The sequence below is a fragment of the Triplophysa rosa genome, linkage group LG10 (assembly GCF_024868665.1).
Source record: "Triplophysa rosa linkage group LG10, Trosa_1v2, whole genome shotgun sequence".
Taxonomy (NCBI): Eukaryota; Metazoa; Chordata; class Actinopteri; order Cypriniformes; family Nemacheilidae; genus Triplophysa; species Triplophysa rosa.
In genome coordinates, this window is record NC_079899.1 from 25789014 (window position 1) to 25809629 (window position 20616).

At 38.0% G+C, this 20616-nt stretch overlaps 3 protein-coding genes across 4 annotated transcripts; 1 reads left to right on the forward strand and 2 right to left on the reverse strand.

Annotated features, from left to right (window-relative positions):
• Nucleotides 1–172: 172 nt before the first annotated feature.
• Nucleotides 173–2188, reverse strand: zgc:194887 (uncharacterized protein LOC571819 homolog). Its single transcript, XM_057344251.1, has 3 exons — nucleotides 2073–2188; nucleotides 1865–1998; nucleotides 173–884 (listed from the first exon to the last, which is right to left on the reverse strand). The coding sequence occupies exons 2-3, from the start codon at nucleotides 1983–1985 to the stop codon at nucleotides 190–192; spliced, it is 816 nt and encodes a 271-aa protein (XP_057200234.1). The 5' UTR covers nucleotides 1986–1998; nucleotides 2073–2188; the 3' UTR covers nucleotides 173–189.
• Nucleotides 2151–4163, reverse strand: emc7a (ER membrane protein complex subunit 7a). Of its 2 annotated transcripts, XM_057344253.1 has the most exons (6): nucleotides 3746–4159; nucleotides 3503–3622; nucleotides 3179–3317; nucleotides 3007–3087; nucleotides 2727–2896; nucleotides 2151–2263 (listed from the first exon to the last, which is right to left on the reverse strand). In XM_057344253.1, the coding sequence occupies exons 1-6, from the start codon at nucleotides 3976–3978 to the stop codon at nucleotides 2251–2253; spliced, it is 756 nt and encodes a 251-aa protein (XP_057200236.1). In that variant the 5' UTR covers nucleotides 3979–4159; the 3' UTR covers nucleotides 2151–2250. The 2 variants fall into 2 exon arrangements, with proteins under 2 accessions (XP_057200236.1, XP_057200237.1); XM_057344254.1 differs by lacking the exon at nucleotides 3503–3622 and having other exon boundaries at nucleotides 3746–4163.
• Nucleotides 4164–4661: 498 nt separating this feature from the next.
• acp7 (acid phosphatase 7, tartrate resistant (putative)) lies at nucleotides 4662–19976 on the forward strand. Its single transcript, XM_057343598.1, is given in 14 exon segments — nucleotides 4662–4920; nucleotides 5080–5245; nucleotides 6465–6665; nucleotides 8712–8894; nucleotides 8979–9004; nucleotides 9181–9278; nucleotides 11190–11252; nucleotides 11872–11986; nucleotides 12074–12187; nucleotides 12265–12331; nucleotides 13790–13857; nucleotides 13944–14015; nucleotides 15981–16118; nucleotides 16190–19976. Coding segments are annotated over 13 exon segments (1311 nt in total). The 5' UTR covers nucleotides 4662–4920; nucleotides 5080–5145; the 3' UTR covers nucleotides 16256–19976.
• Nucleotides 19977–20616: the final 640 nt, after the last annotated feature.

Below are 20616 nucleotides of genomic sequence, written 5' to 3' on the forward strand. Positions count from 1 at the left end.
ACAAAAGATTTTGAAGAACGTTGATAACCAAACAACATTGGACCCCATAGACTTCCATTGTATGGAACACAAAACCACTGAGACATTTCTCAAAATATCTTCTTTCCGAGAAAAAAAAGTACACAGTACACATTTTCAAACACATGAGGTTTTTGGGGGGTGGTGAACTATCCATTTAAGCTATTGAGATCACAGTTCATCTTTCTTGCAGTCTCCGCCGTAAACCAGCTTCACGTGATCCGAGGGTTTCACCATCATCCAGGCGTATTTACACAGATGTTCTTTATTACAGTCCTTCTGCCAGTAGATGACATTCCTGCGGTTCAGATTGGCACCGGCACAGGCGTCGTACCACCACCCGCCGCCCGGCACGCCCTGGAACTCCAGCTTGGCGCAGTTCTGGAAGTAGTTGTCGTTATCTCTGTCTTTGGTGGTGAACCTCTGGTTGTCATGGAGATAGTTCTCCGTATCCACAGTGAGAGCATCCACCGCCGTGCCTTGAAAGAGACCCAGACGCAGACGATACTGGGCATCTTCGTTCTCCACCAGCACCGGGTCGTACTCGCCCGTCTTGGTGACGGCGTCCTTGTCGACCAGTTTGATGCCGAGTTTGTAACTCGCCGGGCCGTGGGTGAGCTGGTGCAGGTAGCCGTTGCCCAGCCAGTGGTTGCCCGTGAGGGATCCAAATCCATGCTTGTATTCGTCCCAGGTGCGATCGAAGTCCACGCTGCTGTTGATCGTGATGTGCTGCACGACCGTCCAGCCGCCCTCGTGCATGGCGCAGTAGACAGCGATGGGCGCGTCTGCGGGTTTGATCAGATACAAACCATCCCGCGCGTGCCCGCCGGAGGCCTCCCACAGCTCGTAGCAATCTGTGGGAATCTCTGAATGAGAAAAAACAAGCCGTTACTTTTCTTTTTGAATGACGTCGTCTCAACTTCCCTCACTAATAATGGGTTTAAAGACCGGTTAACCAAAACATGCTCATTACATCATGACATCATTACACAGCAAACGGTTTACACTATTGAGCATGCTATCTCTAGCGAATGTTAAACCGATATAATCATACCTCATTATCAGAGGTGAACACGCCCTGGGTTGTGTTTGACCTATGACCTGTGCTTTACCTCAGTTCTTTATCATGTCATTGCATGAAAACAAGTCAATGATTCTCAAAAGAGTTGAACAATACTTCATGTTCATTTCATACCCAGGTAAAGTATTTTTAGTATACTTTATGTAGTCCAGTGATACTGTATCTATGTACTAGTAGGTCATTAGTGTACTATTTCTCGGAATCAAATTGGCACACTTTTTAGTACACTTTAAGTGTACCAGCAGTAAACTTTGAGTACAAAACAAGTTTCCTATTTTTTTACTTGGCACATTTTTTGTATTCTCAGTAAACCTGTAGTAATATATCAGTTCTGCACTTAATATATACTACTACGTTCCTGTTTAGGTATTCGTTTTTATATTTGAAATATACTTTGAAGTACACTTATTTACAGAACTACATAAAAAGTAGTTTGTCAGCTGTTTTTAGTTTAAAAGTGCACCGATTTTCTACAGTACATTTATGAATGACGTTCGATAGTTTCAATGTAACATGAATATTATTGAATTTAGACGTGAAATCATACTCGCAGTACGTCTTTGTATATCCAAATGAGAGTAGGATTTGAAGGATCTGGAATGTGATGTCATTTCAAGCGAGCAACAAGACAAACGGATGAAAAAACTCACTTTGAAACGTATGGATCTTGAGTATAACGCATGCCGACGAGTTTGCGTTCCAAGTAAATAGGGTCACTTTCCAAACACTTATAGCATGTGAAACAGGATAAATGGCACAACAAACCGTTATGTCCGAGGTTCATTATGAATTTGTGCTCCTCCGGAGCGAGCATGTGGATGTTTTCCACAGATGGTTCGGTTCGAACATGTTCCAGCAGAACCAGACAAACCCACAACACCAGCATGATGGATCAGAATCTGTCGCACACAGAGAGAGAAATAATGTGCAATAAAAATCAACACTCACGTGAATTAAAACCATAAAGACTTACCGTTCACATTAAAACAATATCCGAGTGTCTGGCTCCAAAAGAGAACTGCCAGCTCATATCCCAGAATCCAGTGGGGCACTATCAGCGCCGGACTTCAGCCCCGTCACATCAAGGGTTAAAGTCTTTGATCGGGATACCAGATGAGTTTTTTGTGCAGGATTATTTTATCTGATCCATTTCAGCCTTTGACTCTTGTGTTGTAACGCACAAACAACAGCGGCTATATTTAGATTCAGTCTCTCCTTCATAAATGTGGCACGAGCTCATTTGACTAAAGCATAACAGGAACCATCACCAAATACGAGTATACAATAAAAGACACATGGAAAGACTTCAAACTTTTATTAAGTTTCTCATCAAGTAACTTTAGTGTGTAATAAATACTTCAACTGAACTTTCATGACATTTTTTATCCACAGGGTGAGCCAACTTGAATACCGTAAAACTATAAATAATCTAAATACAGTAGATTTGCTTTACTGTTTCATTGAAATATTAATACAGACTCATAATACGTTCTGCCTTACTGCATTCACTGGCAGAATAGAAAAGAATTTCTGTAGAATTGATCAGTTTCTGGTTTAAGACCACTCCTCAGATGAAATAAGGTCCACATCGGCCATGACATCAGCCTCGTGTGTCTCTTGTAATTACCTCCTTCTCGGACCTCCGCCCTTCTGACCTGGACCTCCACCCTTTGGGACCCGAGTTCCACCTCCTGGCTTCTTTTGACTTTTGGGTGGTGAAAAGAATTTGGTCATGAGCTCGGAAACATCTGGAAGCTCGGTATTTGGGTTCAGCATGTTCATCGACTGCTCCACTTCCTTTAAATCAAACAAAACAAACGGGCAGTTTAAGGAAACATTTTTTATGATCTTTTGATTTTATTTTAACACAGACCCCTGTAAAAAAGTGAACTTTTAGGAATGAATACCCTTTGCATCTCCGGGTCACTCGGGTTGATGACTTTAGGAAGGAGAACAATTATGAGAAGAGGTAGCACCATCATGTACACCTGATAGAAACACAAGAGTCCATTTTACATCAATGCTTGAATTCTTCTTAAAAAATGGATAAATATATATATGTATTTTAAAGAGGCCTACCATTGGATTCATGAAGAAATCAGACCAGCCCCAAGTTTCTCGTTGTATAAAATACGAGTGAGGTCCAGCGTATCTCATCTGAAGAGGATACGGCAGCTGGATCACTTCTGAGGTCTTGATGTAGTTCAGCACACGAGCCCTAGAAACAAGAAACCATCAAATATTAATAGACCAAACGTTTCGTTTCGAGTCTTCAAAAGGATAGAATTGACCATTTCATAGTACAACAGAAACAGATACAATGGTTGATTTTAAAATGTATTTTTGTAAACGTTGAAAGTAACGTACTAAAATAAAAAAATGCTTGTAGGTTGTTGAAAGCACCTAATTTTGCCTGTGCTGGAGATGTCAACTCGCACAGGTTGAAATCTGTATGTCGGAGATGAGATGTCCAGCACATATGATCCAGAAGGCACATCACTGACACTAAATCCTCCATCAGACCTGCAGAACCCATGCAAGAAACAATGAAGTAATGCAGTGGTTCCACGGAATAACTCCAAACAAACACACTGCTGTGATGCCTTGAATCATTGTAATTCTGTCTCGTGCAGTTTATTTATAGACCTGAGAAATCCCACGTGTTTGTCTCCATCGAGCAGAACCCGAGCAGATGAGATCCAGTCGTGAGTTCTGACCCCAGGAACCACAGCTCGACCCAACACCTGAAACTTGACATCCTCTGATCGCACATCATCTTTATCACCTTCGTGCGTTACGTCATTTGTCACCTCGTGAGAGATCGTCACGTGAAGCCCTAACAACACAACCCATACACGTAAACAATGATTCATATGCATGTTCTTCGGAGGATTAATTTCATGTAGATTGTTAACTAGTCACTTAAACGCGATCGTTAGTCAAAAGCACAGATATCGGTGGCAATTTCGTCCCGCCTGCTGTCAAAGTTGTTTTCTTTTCTCGCCTGCTGTCAAAGTTTGACAGTCAGTCAGACGCACGGCGATGACGTCACAGGACAAGTGCGCTTGGTTCGACTTCAGGCGGCGCTAAAAGCCTATTTTCTCTGTTTACATTAAAGATTTTGCGAATTATACTTATGCTATTTAAAGTTGTACAAATAGAAAGCTATGAAAACTGTAAATTTGTACTCAAAAGTTTTCCCAAAAAAATCTGTTAGTAATTCAAAGGTTTTGTGTGTTTGTAATTGTATCTTTTATTTGTTAATTTATTTATGTTCCTTGCTCCCCTGGGTATAAAATGTATGCTGTACGTTATTTCCCTAGCATAATAAAAATTTCATTTATGTAAACGTAAGGCGGCACTGCGCAGACCGATCGGAGTAAGTATCGCGAGAGCGATTCGTAAAATTATGGAGCGGTCTGCTCTCGCGGTACTTTGATGTCATACGCTGATTAATCTGCGCAGCCTCGCGTGAAACATGAGCGTCTGCGCACACGTGGGGCTCTACCGTCACGTGATCAGCAAATCACGTGAGTTCACGGGATCAGCAAATCATGTGAGTTCACGGGATCATGTGACAGTCCGGCCGAAGCGACACACTTTAGTATTTTACATCTATCGACATTAAACCAACAGGTTTGTTAAGCAGTCGCTTATTTTAAAGAGTCGCGTAGTTAAATGCTCGTGTAACGTTAGACGAACTTTGACTGTTGTTTGATTTCTCACCGCGACTTTTGTTCACTGGTTTGCAGATTTTATTTCCTCATAATGAAAAAAAAAAAACGCAGTCAACACAACACACTTCAACCGATGTAACTGAGGTAAACAGATATCTAAAGAACTTCGTGCTACCACAAATAAAGACCGAACCATGATGCACGCGTGACGTCTGCTCGTGTTTCTCAGCAAGTTGTTTCTGTGTGTTGTTTATGCTGTGACAGCAAAGTACCAAACAATCTTTTGTGTTTATCATGTGACAGACCAATAAAACATCAGCAGATTTCACGAGACTGTCCTGATTCATCATACAGAAGGTTAAGAGAGACATGGCGCGTGCGCTTGTGTGTTTGTGTGCTCTGATCTGTGCTGCTGCTGCTGTGCCGCCGATAGGAACTCAACCTGAACAGGTGCACATCTCATATCCAGGTGAGGTGAGATCGGACAGCTGTATGCAGTTGTGCATATTTGCAGGTTTTTATATAGAAAGTGGAATTTTGCGAAAGTAAATCATATGCTTAATAAGGTTGTTAGTGGAAATTACAAACATTCTTTTTGTTTAATGTTTGGAATTCATTGGCATGAGCAACGAGCAACACTTGCAGTAACGTTATTGGTTTAGAACAGATTGTTTTCACTGTTATTTTGTGTTGTTTGTTGTGTCATATCTTGGAGCCAGCGTTGAAACAAGTGACGATAAACTATCATGTTTTGGGCTCATGCATTTATAGTTCTGTTATTTAAAGGGACACTTCACCCAAAAATGAAAATTCTGTCATCATTTACTCACCTTCGAGTTGTTCAAAATCTGAATAAATTAAATAAAATAAAAAATAAAAAAAAGATATTTGGAAGAATACTTACAAACATATCTTGCCCCCCATTGACTCCCGTAGTAGGAAAAGTTACTTCATCATTTTTCTTCTTCTGTTGAACACAAAAGAAGATATTTTGAAGAATGTAGGACAGTAAACAGTTCTGGGGCACTTTTGACAACCATTGTCATTTTTCCTACTATGGGAGTCAATGGGGGGCAAAATCTGTCTGGTTATACGCATTCTTCCAAATATCTTTCTCTGTGTTCATCAGAACAAAGACATTTATACACAACTCGAAGGTGAGTAAATGATGACAGAATATTCATTTTTTGGTGAAGTATCACAATCTTAAATTCTGTGTAGCCTAACAGTTGTCCTTTCAGAAATAGCTTTTGCAGAATTTTGTTTGAATCTGTCAATTACAAACATGTATTGTCATGTGCAATCCAAACTTGTATCAGCTGTATATCACAAGAACAGTTCCAGTACAAATTCGATCCCAAAATCAACAGATTAATACAATTAAATCTGATATTTTTAAATTACATTCAATTATATTAGCAAGTAATGCATTTGGATGAAAACTATGTTGAAAGTGATGTGTGCCATTTCGTTTAATTGCAACAGGAATAATGCCACTATTAATAACACAAAATCTTCACAAAATTAGACTTTTAAAAATATTCTTTTTTAAATGATTTTCCTAATGTAATATGTGATTTGTTTTTTTGTCTTTAAATTTGAGGACAAAATAAGCGCTTCTGTTTTCCAGGATGGATTTACACTGTTAGACACATCAGAGCAGTAAAACGTGTTGTTGTTTTGGTCAGGTGTAAAGAACTCTATGGTGGTCACATGGTCGACCTCCAATCAGACGGAGAGTGTTGTAGAATACAGTGTGTGGGGTGATGCGCTCTTCAGGAAGAAGGCAAAGGGAAACTACACCGTCTTTACTGATGGAGGGACAGAAAACAGGACAACCTACGTTCACCGGGTAACGCTGACTGACCTGAGACCAGGGTCGGCCTATGGTAATCTGCAAACTTAACTCTCCGTTTTTTTTTTTGGTTTATTTAGAGCGTGTTCACATATGCCATGTTTGGTTCGATTGGAACAAACTCTGGTGCGATTGCTCTGTTAGTGCGGTTTATTTGTGTAAGTGTGAACGCTGCCACCCGAACCCTGGTGCGCACCAAACAAGCGGACCGAGACCACTGAAAAGATGGGTCTCGGTCCGCTTTCAAATAAACTCTGGTGCGGTTCCATTGAAATATGAACGCAACACGGACCAAAGTGAGGCCTTGGCGAGTTACCGGCTTGCTAAAAGTCCCATCATATGCGCAGGCATACACTGAGCATGTATAGCCCAGAACACAGCATCAGTGTTGGGTAAATTACTCTCAAAAAGTAATTAATTACTAGTTACTAATTACATATTCAATAATGTAATTAGATTACTGTACAAATGACTCTCTCAAAAAAGTATTTAGTTACTTATTACTAATTACTTTCTATATCCTACATCAACCTTGATAAGTTCAGTGATTCAAGGATAGGCATGAAAGGGCTCTTTTAATTCATTTAAATAAATAATATTAAACTACATAAAGTATTATTATTAACTGACCAAAGTATTACAAATGTGAGAATTATACATTAAAGCACAGATTTTAAAGTTAGACTCTGAATTTTGATGTCAATTCCACTATTGCACACACATATTACTCAACTCAACTCAACTTTATTTATATAGCGCTTTTACAATTTTCATTGTTACAAAGCAGCTGTACACGAGACATATTGACTATAAGCAAAATAATAAAAGTTGTACCTGCAGAAACAAGAAAAGGTTGAAAACACAGAAGACAGACACACCCACATACAAAACACTCCACACACACAATATGCACACGTACTAACACACATAGACATAGACACACACACACACACACACACACACACACACACACGTACGTACACAGACAAGTACGCACACACACACACACTCTCAGTGAGAGCACACATTTAGGATAAAGGAGAGAGAAGCACAGGTCAAATATAACAGATAATAAATTCCTATATGCAATATTAATTAAGTAAAACTTTAAGATTCTAAAGCAGCCCCCCCGGTCAGGCAGATAGTGCAAAAACAGTATGCAAACGGTGGCGAGGAACCCAAAACTCTAATCGAGAAAAAAAACCTCAGGAGAACCCAGGCCCAACCAGGGGATTCCAGTTCCCCTCTGGCAAAAGCTGCTGCCTCTGCACAAGCTCCAGAGAACTTGCACAACAAGGCTAAATAAAATAAATAAACTTAATAATAAAATAAATTATAGTTTAAGATTATCATTAATAATCTAATAGCATTTGAAATTTTGTGGTGAAGACATGTCAAGAGACCGCGTCCTTCTTTATCCAGCTCTATCATCTCAGCTCTTGTCAGGTCCCCACTTCCCATTCTCCGCTCTACCATCAGGTCAGGCCATGAACTGCATCCTGCTCGCTGTGGTAACCTTGGAACAATGAGACAAGACTGGCTGAGAGTAGAGTACTGTAATGTACTCTTTGATGCAACAAGTACATCAGTTGTGTTTTTGGTTCCGGTTGATCTAACTAATGCAGCCTAAACCCTCTGAAGATTTATATTATGGAAGAGTAGTGTATGCAAGATTAAGAAGATATTACACAAAGTATTTAGTTTAATTAAATCAAAAGTAACTAATAAAATTACAGAAAAATAAGAGTAATCCCTTACTTTACTTTTACAAGGGAAAAGTAATTAAATTACAGTAACTAATTACTTAGTAACTAGTTACACCCAACACTGCACAGCATTGTTTTGGATATCCAGTAAGTTCTGTTTTAAAATATAAATCATAAAAGCTGTCCAATCACGTTGCGACTTTACACTTAAGCTGTTAGGTTCGCTTTTATAATATTAGGTTCGCTTTTAAAATGCAAGTGTGAACACTAAGCGAACCAGAACTATTTATTTTTTCGTTCAGGACCAAACGAACCGAACTACATGTATGAACACGCCCTTAAAGACACAGTGTGTAACTATGTGTGTGTTTCAGTGTATCACTGTGGCAGTGACGCCGGCTGGAGTGACGTCTTATATCTCACATCTCTGAACGAAAGCTTGAGTTTCAGCCCCAGATTCGCTCTGTACGGTGACATGGGCAATGAAAACCCTCAATCTTTGAGTCGACTGCAGAAGGAAACTCAGATCGGGATGTACGATGCTATTCTGCACATCGGTGAGAATCAAAACGCCTGTTTCAAAATCAAAGACTTCCATGTGTGACACTTTTCTTTTATATGTTGTGTTTTTTTTTTCACAGGGGACTTTGCCTATGACATGCATGAGGTAAGATCTACACCATCAACAATGTCAAGTTCATAAATCAGAGATCCACCATCCCAGTACAACCACTTCTTGCATTTTTGTCCAAAATGACTTGCTGTGCATTTAAGGTGGTACAGTATACATTTGATCACACGTTTTATGTGAATCGACCCCATGACCCGTGTGTGTGTTGTCAGGACAACGGCAGGATCGGTGATGAGTTCATGAAGCAGATCGAATCCATCGCTGCATACGTGCCCTACATGACATGTCCGGGTAACCAAGAGTGGGCTTAGTAAGTGTGTTCCGATGTGTTCATGCTTTGTATACACCATGAACATCATTCCTCTGGGTTCATACTGTATATCCTTTAGATTGAGCATAAATCAAATATTTACCGGATCAAGATGTTTATGAAACCTTACAATCAAATGTGTGGATTTACTCACTCAAAATTTTAGTTTCACTTTAACTGTTTCTAATAGCATTTAGTTAAAATGAGAATGTCACATCACATTTCGCAAAAAAAACACACAGATAAAAAAGTGACGTTTAAAGGAGTAGTTCACCTTTGAAATGAAAATTCACACGTTTTTTTTTTTACACGTCCTCTTGTCATTTCAAACCTGTATAACAGAACAGCACGGCCCCCCATTCACTTCTACTGTAACCGATGCAAGTGAAAGGGGGGCTGTTAACAACATTCTTCAAAATAACTTCTTTTGTGTTCTGCGGAAGAAAGAAAGTCATACAGATTTGAAACGACAAAATGATTTTCATTTTGAAAGTGAACTACTCCTTTAATGGGTAGAATATCTGCCAGCCTGTGTTCAAATATTGTGCGTTGATGTTTTTCCGCCTGCGGGACGAAAGGTGAAGATGCTTCGGTGCTTTCATTCAGGTGCTTTAACTGATGTTTAGATAAACCACACGCAGACCGCTGGACGTCTGCTGTGATGTGATGCTCTTAACCTAGGGGCATTCGCAGAAAAACTGGGTCAGACTTTGGTAGGCAGTTTCTCAGAACTATTCGGGGTCACAGGTGCCTGTCAGCGTCTTTCACAAATCTTTTTGTTCTGTGTGTGCGAGTAAACCGACGGAGTCAGTGATCTATATCAAAAGCGTCTCGCTGTCACTGCAGGGGCGTACAGTTGATCTAAAACTTATGTGCGATATTAAATCTGTCAAGATGTTTTCCACCTGATTCACCAAACAGGCTGAAGCTTTTCACTTTAAACGCTGGATGTCAAACATGATCTGATAAACATCTGAACGCATGAATGCATCAAATGATCAGACATCGCCTATAGCATCGAGCGCAGGTGTGTGCAGTTTTACTGCTGACCACCAGTGGTATGATCAGATCAAACGAATAAGTACATTTCTTCCGTTGTGATGAGAACAGGACCCGGTCGTATAAGTTTTTCACGATGTCACCAAATCTGCGGAGAGAGCAGTGACCTCATGACCTCAGTTCATGAAATGATTCTGACCTTCCCATCATCTTAACCTTTGACCTGGTGGACTGCGCCCCCTAAATTAACTCTGGATTCAGTCAGGGTGTGTACAGTTTAAAAAAACATGTTATGACCCAGATTACATGCAGGAAGGTTGTTGTTCTTCTGTGTTTGAGGAGGACGTTCACAGACCAGATGTTAACCTCTGGATGATGTCTGGATTTGGTGGTGTTTGTGATTCAAGAATGTGCTCTTTCCAAACCTCTCGCAATTCAATTTTTAATTCAGTTTAGATTTATTTCTGAAACCATAAAAACAGTAAGGTTTGTGATCAGATTAAATGCGTGGATCAAACTTTTATATAAGGTGTATATTAGCAATACTTACTGTAAAAATAATTGTAAATAAAGATGATATTAAGTAATAATTCTATTTCGTCTTATTGCACTTTATTCTATGTTTATTCAAATTTTTTTCTTTTGTAAATTTGGACTGTTTTTCTTAATATGGACAGTTGTAAACGGCATTTCACTTCATGTCGTACTGTGTGTGATTGTGTACCTGACAAAATTCGAATGGTCCGTAAGATTGTAATCGGTTTCGATGACAACTACATCAAATTTGAACCCTTTTCAAGAAAACGACGAGCATCTCAATAGCTGTCATTTTTGACATGTGTTTGTGAATATGATTGTAATTCAATAACATGGCTAATGTGTTTTTTTTACTTTCTGCGTTTATTTTTCCAGTAACTTCTCCCACTACAGATATCGGTTCAGTATGCCGGGACACACAGAGAACCTCTGGTACAGGTACAAGAGTAAACACATTCATCAATAACTTGCATATTTAAATTTATATAAAAGCTCACATGACTTGTGACAGATTTTTGACTTTTGTGTGTGATAAAATATGTGATGAAGTTATTTTATAGCATCTAAACTAACTCTAATGTATTGTATGGTCTAGTGCTTTAGGTATGAATTTTTCACACGTGTCTTGTTGAGGCATGGAATTGTTGAGCTGTTCTTCCACAAACACACATGCTGTATTTGGTCTGCCTCTTTTTCTTGTTGTATCTGTGAGAAATGAGAGGAGGAATGTTTCAATCAGTCCTGTCAGATATGTCGATCTTTATATCAACCGAGTGTTATATCATAAGACTCTTTCACTTCTTTAGTCCCTTTAACCAAAAATGACCTTTAGCATGTTTTAATGGCTGAACAATAAAAAAACCAATGAAATGTTATTGAGTTCAAACAAAGTTTATTTTTCTGCGGTCATCTCTGGAGAATCTGAAACATGATGGAGTGTTATATAGCTGTGCTCGTGGAGAAACCGCTGACACAAGTCAAAGAGCATTTCTGATGACGAACTGTGAACATGAGGAAGATGAAAATGACGACCGTTGATGTGCGTGCGTTTGTGTAGCTGGAACATCGGGCCTGCTCACATCATCTCGTTCTCCACTGAAGTTTACTTCTATCTGGAATATGGTCTGGATCTGCTCTTCAGACAGTACGAGTGGCTCAAGAAAGACCTTGAGGTATGAAGTTTCACTTGACTTTACATTGATTTGATTGTGAATGACGAAGTCCACCGTGCGATGTTTTGTGTGCTCTTATTTATTCAGGAAGCAAACAGACCCGAGCAGCGAGCCGAGCGTCCGTGGATCATCACTATGGCACACAGACCAATGTACTGCTCCGATGATGATGGGGACGACTGCACGCACTTCCAAAGTTACGTATGTATCTGCTTGGGATGTAATATGAAATGCAGATCTAGTGTCTAATGTCTCGTTCACCGTTCCTCCCATTTTAGGTTCGCCGTGGACGCAATGACACAAAGCCCATCGCCCCCGGACTTGAGGATTTATTCTACAAATACGGTCAACATTTTCTGTAAAACAACAGGACAGACCCTGTTTCACGCATGATGAAATTGAACATTGAGCTGACAGATTAAAGTCGGCTGAATTATTGAATCAAGAAGAGTTCATTAAAAAAATACCAAAATATTTAAATTGAAGAAGATCTTTGTCGTTTAAAGACATTCGATTAGCTGCAGTTTCACATTTTATATCTTAAATTGATCCCTGTTTTCCTGTACTTTCTCTGTCACTAAAATGATCATCCTTGGTTTGAACAGGTCGCACACTCTTAAAATAAAGGCGCTTCAAAGGTTGTTCGCAGCGATGACATAAAAGAACCACTTTTGGTTCCACAAAGAACCATGCAGTTCTTACTTTATTAAAATCTCAAGAACCTTTTATCGCCACAAACAGTGTTGGGTGTAACTAGTTACTAAGTAATTAGTTACTGTAATTTAATTACTTTTCCTTTTAAAAAGTAAAGTAAGGGATTACTCTTGTTTTTTTCTGTAATTTAATTACAGTTACGTCTGATGTAATTAAACTAAATACTTTATGTAATATATGTGTGTGCAATAGTGGAATTGACATCAAAATTCAGAGTCTAACTTTAAAATCTGTGCTTTAATTTATAATTCTCACATTTGTCATACTTTAGTCAGTTAATAATAATACTTTATGTAGTTTAATATTATTTATTTAAATGAATTAAAAGAGCCCTTTCATGTCTATCCTTGAATCACTGAACTCATCAAGGTTGATGTAGGATATAGAAAGTCATTAGTAATACGTCATTAAATACTTTTTGGAGAGAGTCATTTGTACAGTAATCTAATTACACTATTGAATATGTCATTAGTAACTAGTAATTCATTACTTTGAGAGTAACTTACCCAACACTGACCACAAAGAACCTTTTGTGAAACAGAACGGTTCTTCAGATGTTAAAGGTTCTTTATGGAACCAAAAGGTTCATCTATTGGCATCGTGAAGCACCTTTATTTTCAAGAGATATCTGTATCAAAATTTCTGATTTACACTCTTAAAAAAACGTGCTTCAGAAGGTTCTTCGATGCCATAGAAGAACCTTTGGGTTCCAAAAAGAACCTTTAACATCTGACCAACCGTTCTTGGTGGCGAAAAAAGGTTCTTCAGATGATAAAGAAGTGATAAAGAGATCAGGTTCTTTAAAGAACCTCCTCTGACTGAATGATTCTTTGTAAAAATGGTTCTTCTATGGCATCGCTGTGAACAACATTTTAAGCACTTTTATTTTTAAGATTGTACCTCTAAACATCATTTTTAAAAAGTTTGATTGGTTGTTTACTGGTTGTCAGTCATGTGCGTGTGGTTCTTGGTCGGAAAGGATGAACCGGACTTTGTTGTAACAGTCTAACTACAGTAAATCAAGAGAAACACAGGTGAGGTGAGAGGAGACCTGGATGAGTGTTAATGTACCATCTGATGGGTTTGCAGGAGTTGATTTGGAGCTGTGGGCGCACGAGCACACGTATGAAAGACTTTGGCCCGTGTATGATTAAAAGGTCTGTATGTCAGTCACGCAACATCGACTGTAATGCACCAGCATTGTGCTGCGCTCAGATTATAGCTGTGTGTGTTTTTATTGCAGGTGTATAACGGAAGCTTTGAAGAACCGTATGTGAATCCTAAAGCGCCTGTGCATATAATCACAGGTTCTGCTGTGAGTATTATCACTTCAACAGCACCACATCTTTCATCTGAAATAGACGGTTGCACCACACATTCATTTTAAGGAGACATTTTTAACACGTATGCATCTTAAAAAGATTTTAAAGAGACATTAAAACCACACATACAGTACATCTTAAAGAGAAACCACACATTCATTTTCAGGGGCGGTACGCACTGTGAGTACCATGAGAGGGCGCTAGCAATCTTATTATTTTATTAATCTGTGAACACTCCTGACATATTGAGAAAGCTAGAGAGAATGAGAATGAATAACTAAATAAAATAAATGGTGTGCGTGTGTGTTGTAAAGTCAAATGTGTGTATGGCTAGCCGCTCTCACGAGCCATTCACTAAAGTAACATGGTTTATTTATTTGTTTATATGGATCCCCATTAGCCACTACCTATATAAAATACAAGTATAAAGTATAAAATACAAAACTACATCAAACAACAACAATAAACATCAAGTCAATAAAAGATACAAAATTAAAAAACTAACCAGTTGTAATGTACATTGTGTCATTAAATATTCCTTTAAAGATTTTTTAAACCTCATTTTAAATGGTTGCCAGATCTTCGTAAATAAAAACAACCAACAAAGTCTAACCGAAACAAATCTAAAAAATACAAATAAGTTATATTTTATAAGACAAAAAAAACATTGTTTTACAAATAAAGTGTCAAGATTTATGAGCTAAAGACCAAATGTCAAGCATAAAAGCGCTATAAAATAAAAGAACATGGCAACACTTCAAAAGAGCACTCCGTGATGCAGCCTTCCGAGCATAACCAAAACGGTAGTTTACTTTAAATGGAGTCTTTGGCTGAAAAATAGCGGTCTTATTTTCTTATTTACAGCTGCGAGACGCTAGGACGTAGCTACGGTTAACACTGTGTCAATCATCACTTAATAATTTTATGGCATGTCTTGAGTATTTGCGTGTGTGAGGTCTTTATTGTGATTGGGGGATTCTGTGCGTACCCTGGGATAAAATTCTGCAGGTGCTCATTCATTTTAAAGCGACAAAAATACCAAACATTCGTCTTAAAGTGACAGTACTGTAGGTGAGGAATGTTCAATGACCGTATGATGTTACTGTCTCTTTAAAATGTGCTGGTGGTGTTACTGATGAATGTGATCATGTTAAAGATATGGTAACAACACATATTTATCTTAAAATAAAATACTTTAAAAGAGACTTTGTGAATAATGAACACTACCCTTCAAATGTTTATGCCCTCCTGTCATTTCAAACCTGTATAACTTTCTTTCTTCCACAGAACACAAAAAGAAGATATTTGAAAGAATGTTGATAACTGGCCCCGATTCACTTGCATTGGTTTTGTGTCAGTGCTGTTCGGTGACCGACTTTCTTCAAAATATCTTCTTTTGTGTTCTGCGGAAAAAAGAAAGTCATAAAGGTCTGAAATGACAAGGCGGTGAGTAAATGATAACAGGGTGAACTATTACTTTAACTTTCATTAATATTGATATTAAATAAATATTAAATATACGAATTAACTTAAACTTTTAATTCATATTTTTTCCACCTTTTATAATAATAGTATTAGTAAACAAAACAAAAAAAACTCTGGGAATCATGTTGTGACTAAAAGATTTAAAATAAAAAACATAGAATTAACAGAAATGTTCTCTTGACATTTTCTCAAGAAGTTTCATCCTGAGATGCTTTTTAAACAATATTGAAGGAGTTCATGTATTCTGACGTGTTATTAGATGATAAATCCAATTTGATTGGATGTTTCCTAAACGCAGCTACTGTTGTAGACACAGACAGAATAGTTTTGAGATGTACGGGAAGTGCTCGAGTATGAGTTTCGTGATGTATTTGAGAGTCGAGCGAGGCTCATTCAGTGATGGTGAATTTCTCCACGGACACTGGACATGAACAAAAAAACAGTCTGTGACAGAATCGTTTTGTTTTTCTCAGGGCTGTAGAGAAAAACACGACGGCTTCATCCCCAAACCTCGCAGCTGGAGCGCTTTCAGAAGCACAGATTACGGCTACACACGGATGCACCTGATCAACTCCACACATCTCTACCTGGAGCAGGTGTCTGACGACCAGGTAAACTCTTGAGCTGAAGAACCTCACGCCTGTTAATATCTCACCGTCTAACTACACGCTCACGTCTGCAGTATGGGAAGGTGATCGATCACATCATGCTGGTGAAGGAAACGCATGGACCGGACGCGTGGCTCTGAAGATTCATGGATTCTGACGGACGCCGATCAAACGCTACGTCTCTGGAAAACACTGTGACTGGAGATCAACATAAACGGGATCGACCACATCTGAAATCTCAGGCAACAAATCCTCTCCAAAGATCTAATGGGAATGTGTGATTCTTTAAAACTCTTTCAGACTAATTGACACGTCTTCTTGAATCATGGTAAATTAATCGAAAAGGGATTTTCCGAGAAGTTGTTGGAAAGATTACAAACGAGACTGAGAGCATTGCAAACATCTTCGTGTTGAAAATGAAAATGAAATGAAATGAAAATTCCCTCATGACTTTGTGAGGCGTGACGCTGTTTAACTGTGACCCGTTTTCATTTTAGCAGGAAGTTAAAATACAGTTTATCTTTGATTTGATTTCTCAACTGATCAGCTCTGTTTCCAGACTTAGTGAGGAAGAGTTTAAGCGCCACAGATTCTTCTATAGATACGCTGTCGTCTAAGATTCCTTCTTTTGACCAAATTGCAAGGCAGCAATACATGTATCCTTGACCCAGTGTTGGACTAGTTACTCTGAAAAAGTAATGAATTACTAGTTACTAATTACATATTCAGAAGAGTCTTTAGATTACTGTACAAATTACTCTCACCAAAAAGTATTTAATTACTGATTACTTTCTATATCCTATATCAACCTTGATTAGAATTGATTCAAGGATAAACATGAAACGACTCTTAATTCATTCAAATAAATAACTGCATCAATTATTCTTTTTAACTGACCAAAGTATACAAATGTGAGAAGGATACATTAAAGCAAACATTTTAAAGATAGACTTTTGATGTCAGTTCCACTATTATTTACAGTTTTTAGTTCAATTACATCAGAAGTAACTGTAATTAAATTACAGAAAAAAAATAAGAGGAATCCCTTACTTTACATTTTTAAGGGAAAAGTAATTAAATTACAGTAACTAATTACTTGGTAACTAGTTACACCCAATACTGCCTTGACCAATATGGCAATCCCAGAATGCATTGTGACGATGCTGCCTATGAATACATACAGTAGTGGCCAAAAGTGGTGTCTGGACTCCGGAGGCCATATTTGCATAACTCTGGTTACATTAAAACATCAAAATATGAGATGTTTGGGGAAATACTAAACGACTTGTTTAATGTATTTTATTTTTGACGAAATTATTTGCCTAAACATGCAAACTATAGCACATCAGGAAAATGCACAAAAAAAGCATAGAATAACATGAATTGATTTTTATTAGTTATTATTATTTGGTCGATCTTCTTTTTGACTAAATGTAACCCTGGTTCACAAAACCAGTCTTAAGTAGCACGGGAGTATTTGTGGCAATAGCCAACAAAACATTGTGTGGGTCAAATTGATCAATTTTTCTTTTATGCCAAAAACCATCAGGATATTAAGTAAAGATCATGTTCCGTGAAGATGTTTTGGTAATTTCCTACCGTAAATATATCAAAACGTTATTTTGTGAGTAATATGCTATGCTAAGGACTTCATTTGGACAACTTTAAAGGCGAGTTTCTCAGTATTTTGATTTCTTTGCACCCTGTGATTCCAGAGTTTTAAATAGTTATATCTCAGTCAAATATTGTCCGATCCTAACAAACCGTACATCAATGGAAAGCTCAATTATTAATTTCAATTTCGAAAAATTCACCCGTAAGACTGGTTTTGTTGTTCAGGGTCACAAATAAGCTTTGATAAGTGTATTAATTATTTGCCAAACCTCCTTAAATTCTTCTCAGAGCTGAGCTTCACTTTACACTCCATACACAACAAGCATACAAATGTGAAAACGTTATTAAAAATGGTTTAATAAAGGCCAAACGCGTCACATCACTTTTGGTCACAACTGTATATTTTATTTAATACAGAGAGTTAAAATAGGTAGATTTATTTAAAATGGGCAATATGTTTGTGATTGTTAGAGGCTTATTAAAGTATTATGTCTTCACATTAGCAACATTATAATGTCACTTTCTGTTGGAATCAGTTTTTAGTTTAGTACCTATGTAGACAGCAGCGAGTAAGACCAGTCCCTCACTAGTGTTCAAAACAGAGCTATTCATCTCTGGACATTTTCTCTCTGAACAAGAATGGCTGCTTTGAATGTATGAACTTTAATAAATCTACAGATGGCACCTGGGGGTCTTTATATAAAACACAAGAGCTGATGTTTTACCAGGGTAAACAAAAAATACGTAGTTACATGGACATCAATCTATTCCCAATGGCAACATGACAGAGATTTGCGATCACATATTTTTGTACAATTCACATCATGCAAATATTTTTTAATTCCTGTGAGATCAGACTGGTAAAGGCATGAAAATCACCTCAGAGGAGTTCTGCTTCAACTTAGAGGTGCACAGCATTGACCTTTGACCCTTGAGCCGTCGACTGTTTTTAACAGCCCGAGGCCTCTCCCAGGGTCACGTTTACTGTTTTTGCGGATTGTAATTTGTCGGACGGGTTCACTGAAGACACAGCACTGCTCCAGCTCACCTGTGAGACATCTTGTAAACAATTTCTGATGTTCTAGTGAAGTGGTTTTTTGGAATAACGGATAGAAATGTCCGGTGTTATTACACATCTCTCTAGAATACTGAGATTTGTGTGTACTTGACGGTGAACCGCAGAAAAATAATATTTCTTAGTTTTTGTCTTGTTTTCCAAAATATTTAAACATCCTTAAAGGTGGAGTGGGTGATTTGGAAAGGTGCTAATTTTAGCCTGCTAGCACTGAAATTATAATCCCACCCTATATGCGATTCGCGGTCCAAAGCCACGCCTCCTCCAAACACATGAATGTATTTTGTAAATGCACGTAACGAATTACAAACTAAATCCATTCAATTTCAAAAGAAATTGTTTGTCTTCTTCATTTTTCAGTGTTCTTTGTGGGGCATTTACTTGCAATCTTTGATTATTTATTGATTATTTATTTTATTGATAAATTACTTGTGCATTTTTATGTGAATGTCTTAACACGATTTAACATTGGCATGTACTGATGATCATAGAAGCATAAGAAACAGATGAATGCATGCATACTGTTAATGTACTGCACATTATGCATCCTTCCTCGTCAAATTAAACACACAAAACTGAATAATTCTGTCTCTCTAACACTCATCAAACAAAATGTTATTACAAATTTAATCAACATAGTAATCAGTTCATATATTGTTTTGGAATTCAGTGAAATTTGTTGCAAAAACAGCTGCTTCCACTGTCTGTCCCGCTTAAATCCATTCAAACAGACTGACAGTTTGGAACTATTGAGAGCTCCATGAACCACGTGAGCACACGGTGTGTCGCAACTCTGTTTTTCAACGGGTCTGGTCATTGAGACCATTTGCGTACGAAATTTCTGCACGTTAAAAAATAAATACAACCTCACGTTGTCTAATTTCACATTTACACACTGCCTCCGATATTTTCATCCGTCATAAAAAAAATTCGGACTGGGTTAGGTTTTCTGCGTTTTTCGCAACCATAGCAAGCTTTTTGAGAAGTGTTTTGACATTTCAGAGAAACCGTACAAACGAGCGCCAAATACCAAAAAACGAATACGAACATTTCAGACTGTTTGTGCAAAAAGACCTTTACAAGGACGGAAGTGCATTTTCAGATTTTAACTGAAGATTATGAGGGCTCACAAATTGAGAATGACCCACATTGACTCAACTACAGTATTTACAATAAACGCTGCAATATTTCATGGAAAAATGTCTATTGTAATTTTTAATTTTACTGGGACTTTAATATTTGAACTTGTTGCTCAAGTAAATTGATCTTGATTTATGAATTTTTGGATGTTTGTACTGGAAAACAGGGCAAAAAAAGGATTTTTTGTTGGTCAAGCATATTTTCATTTGAAAAGGTCAATATTTAAAAATCTGCTTTTTGGTTAAAGCACAAATGTCAAAGAAGATCAAAAATATTGTGATAAGCAGACATTCTTTACTAAAGTTAGGGACCCCATGCAACACCGTTGACCCCCTGCTGGTTAAGTCCTAAGTGTCCTCGGAGACTTCAGGCGAAAGGAAAAGTCATTTCATATTTTCTTTGCTGTAACACACAGCACTGAATCATGTGCACCAGGGTCATGTATTCAGAGTAAATCAGGTTTTGTTTTGGTTTCATGCACGTGGCTCTGTGTAATTCTACATATCGGGCTACTGTTAAACCCACAGAATGGCTCTTTCTCTTCTCACGAACGCTCACAGACACATTTAAATGACTGTACGGTGAACAGTGATGCCTGTGAAGTTTATCTGATCTGCTTTCCTGTAACTCAAAGCAGGAATGTTGATCTGGCTTTGGATGAAACGGATCTCC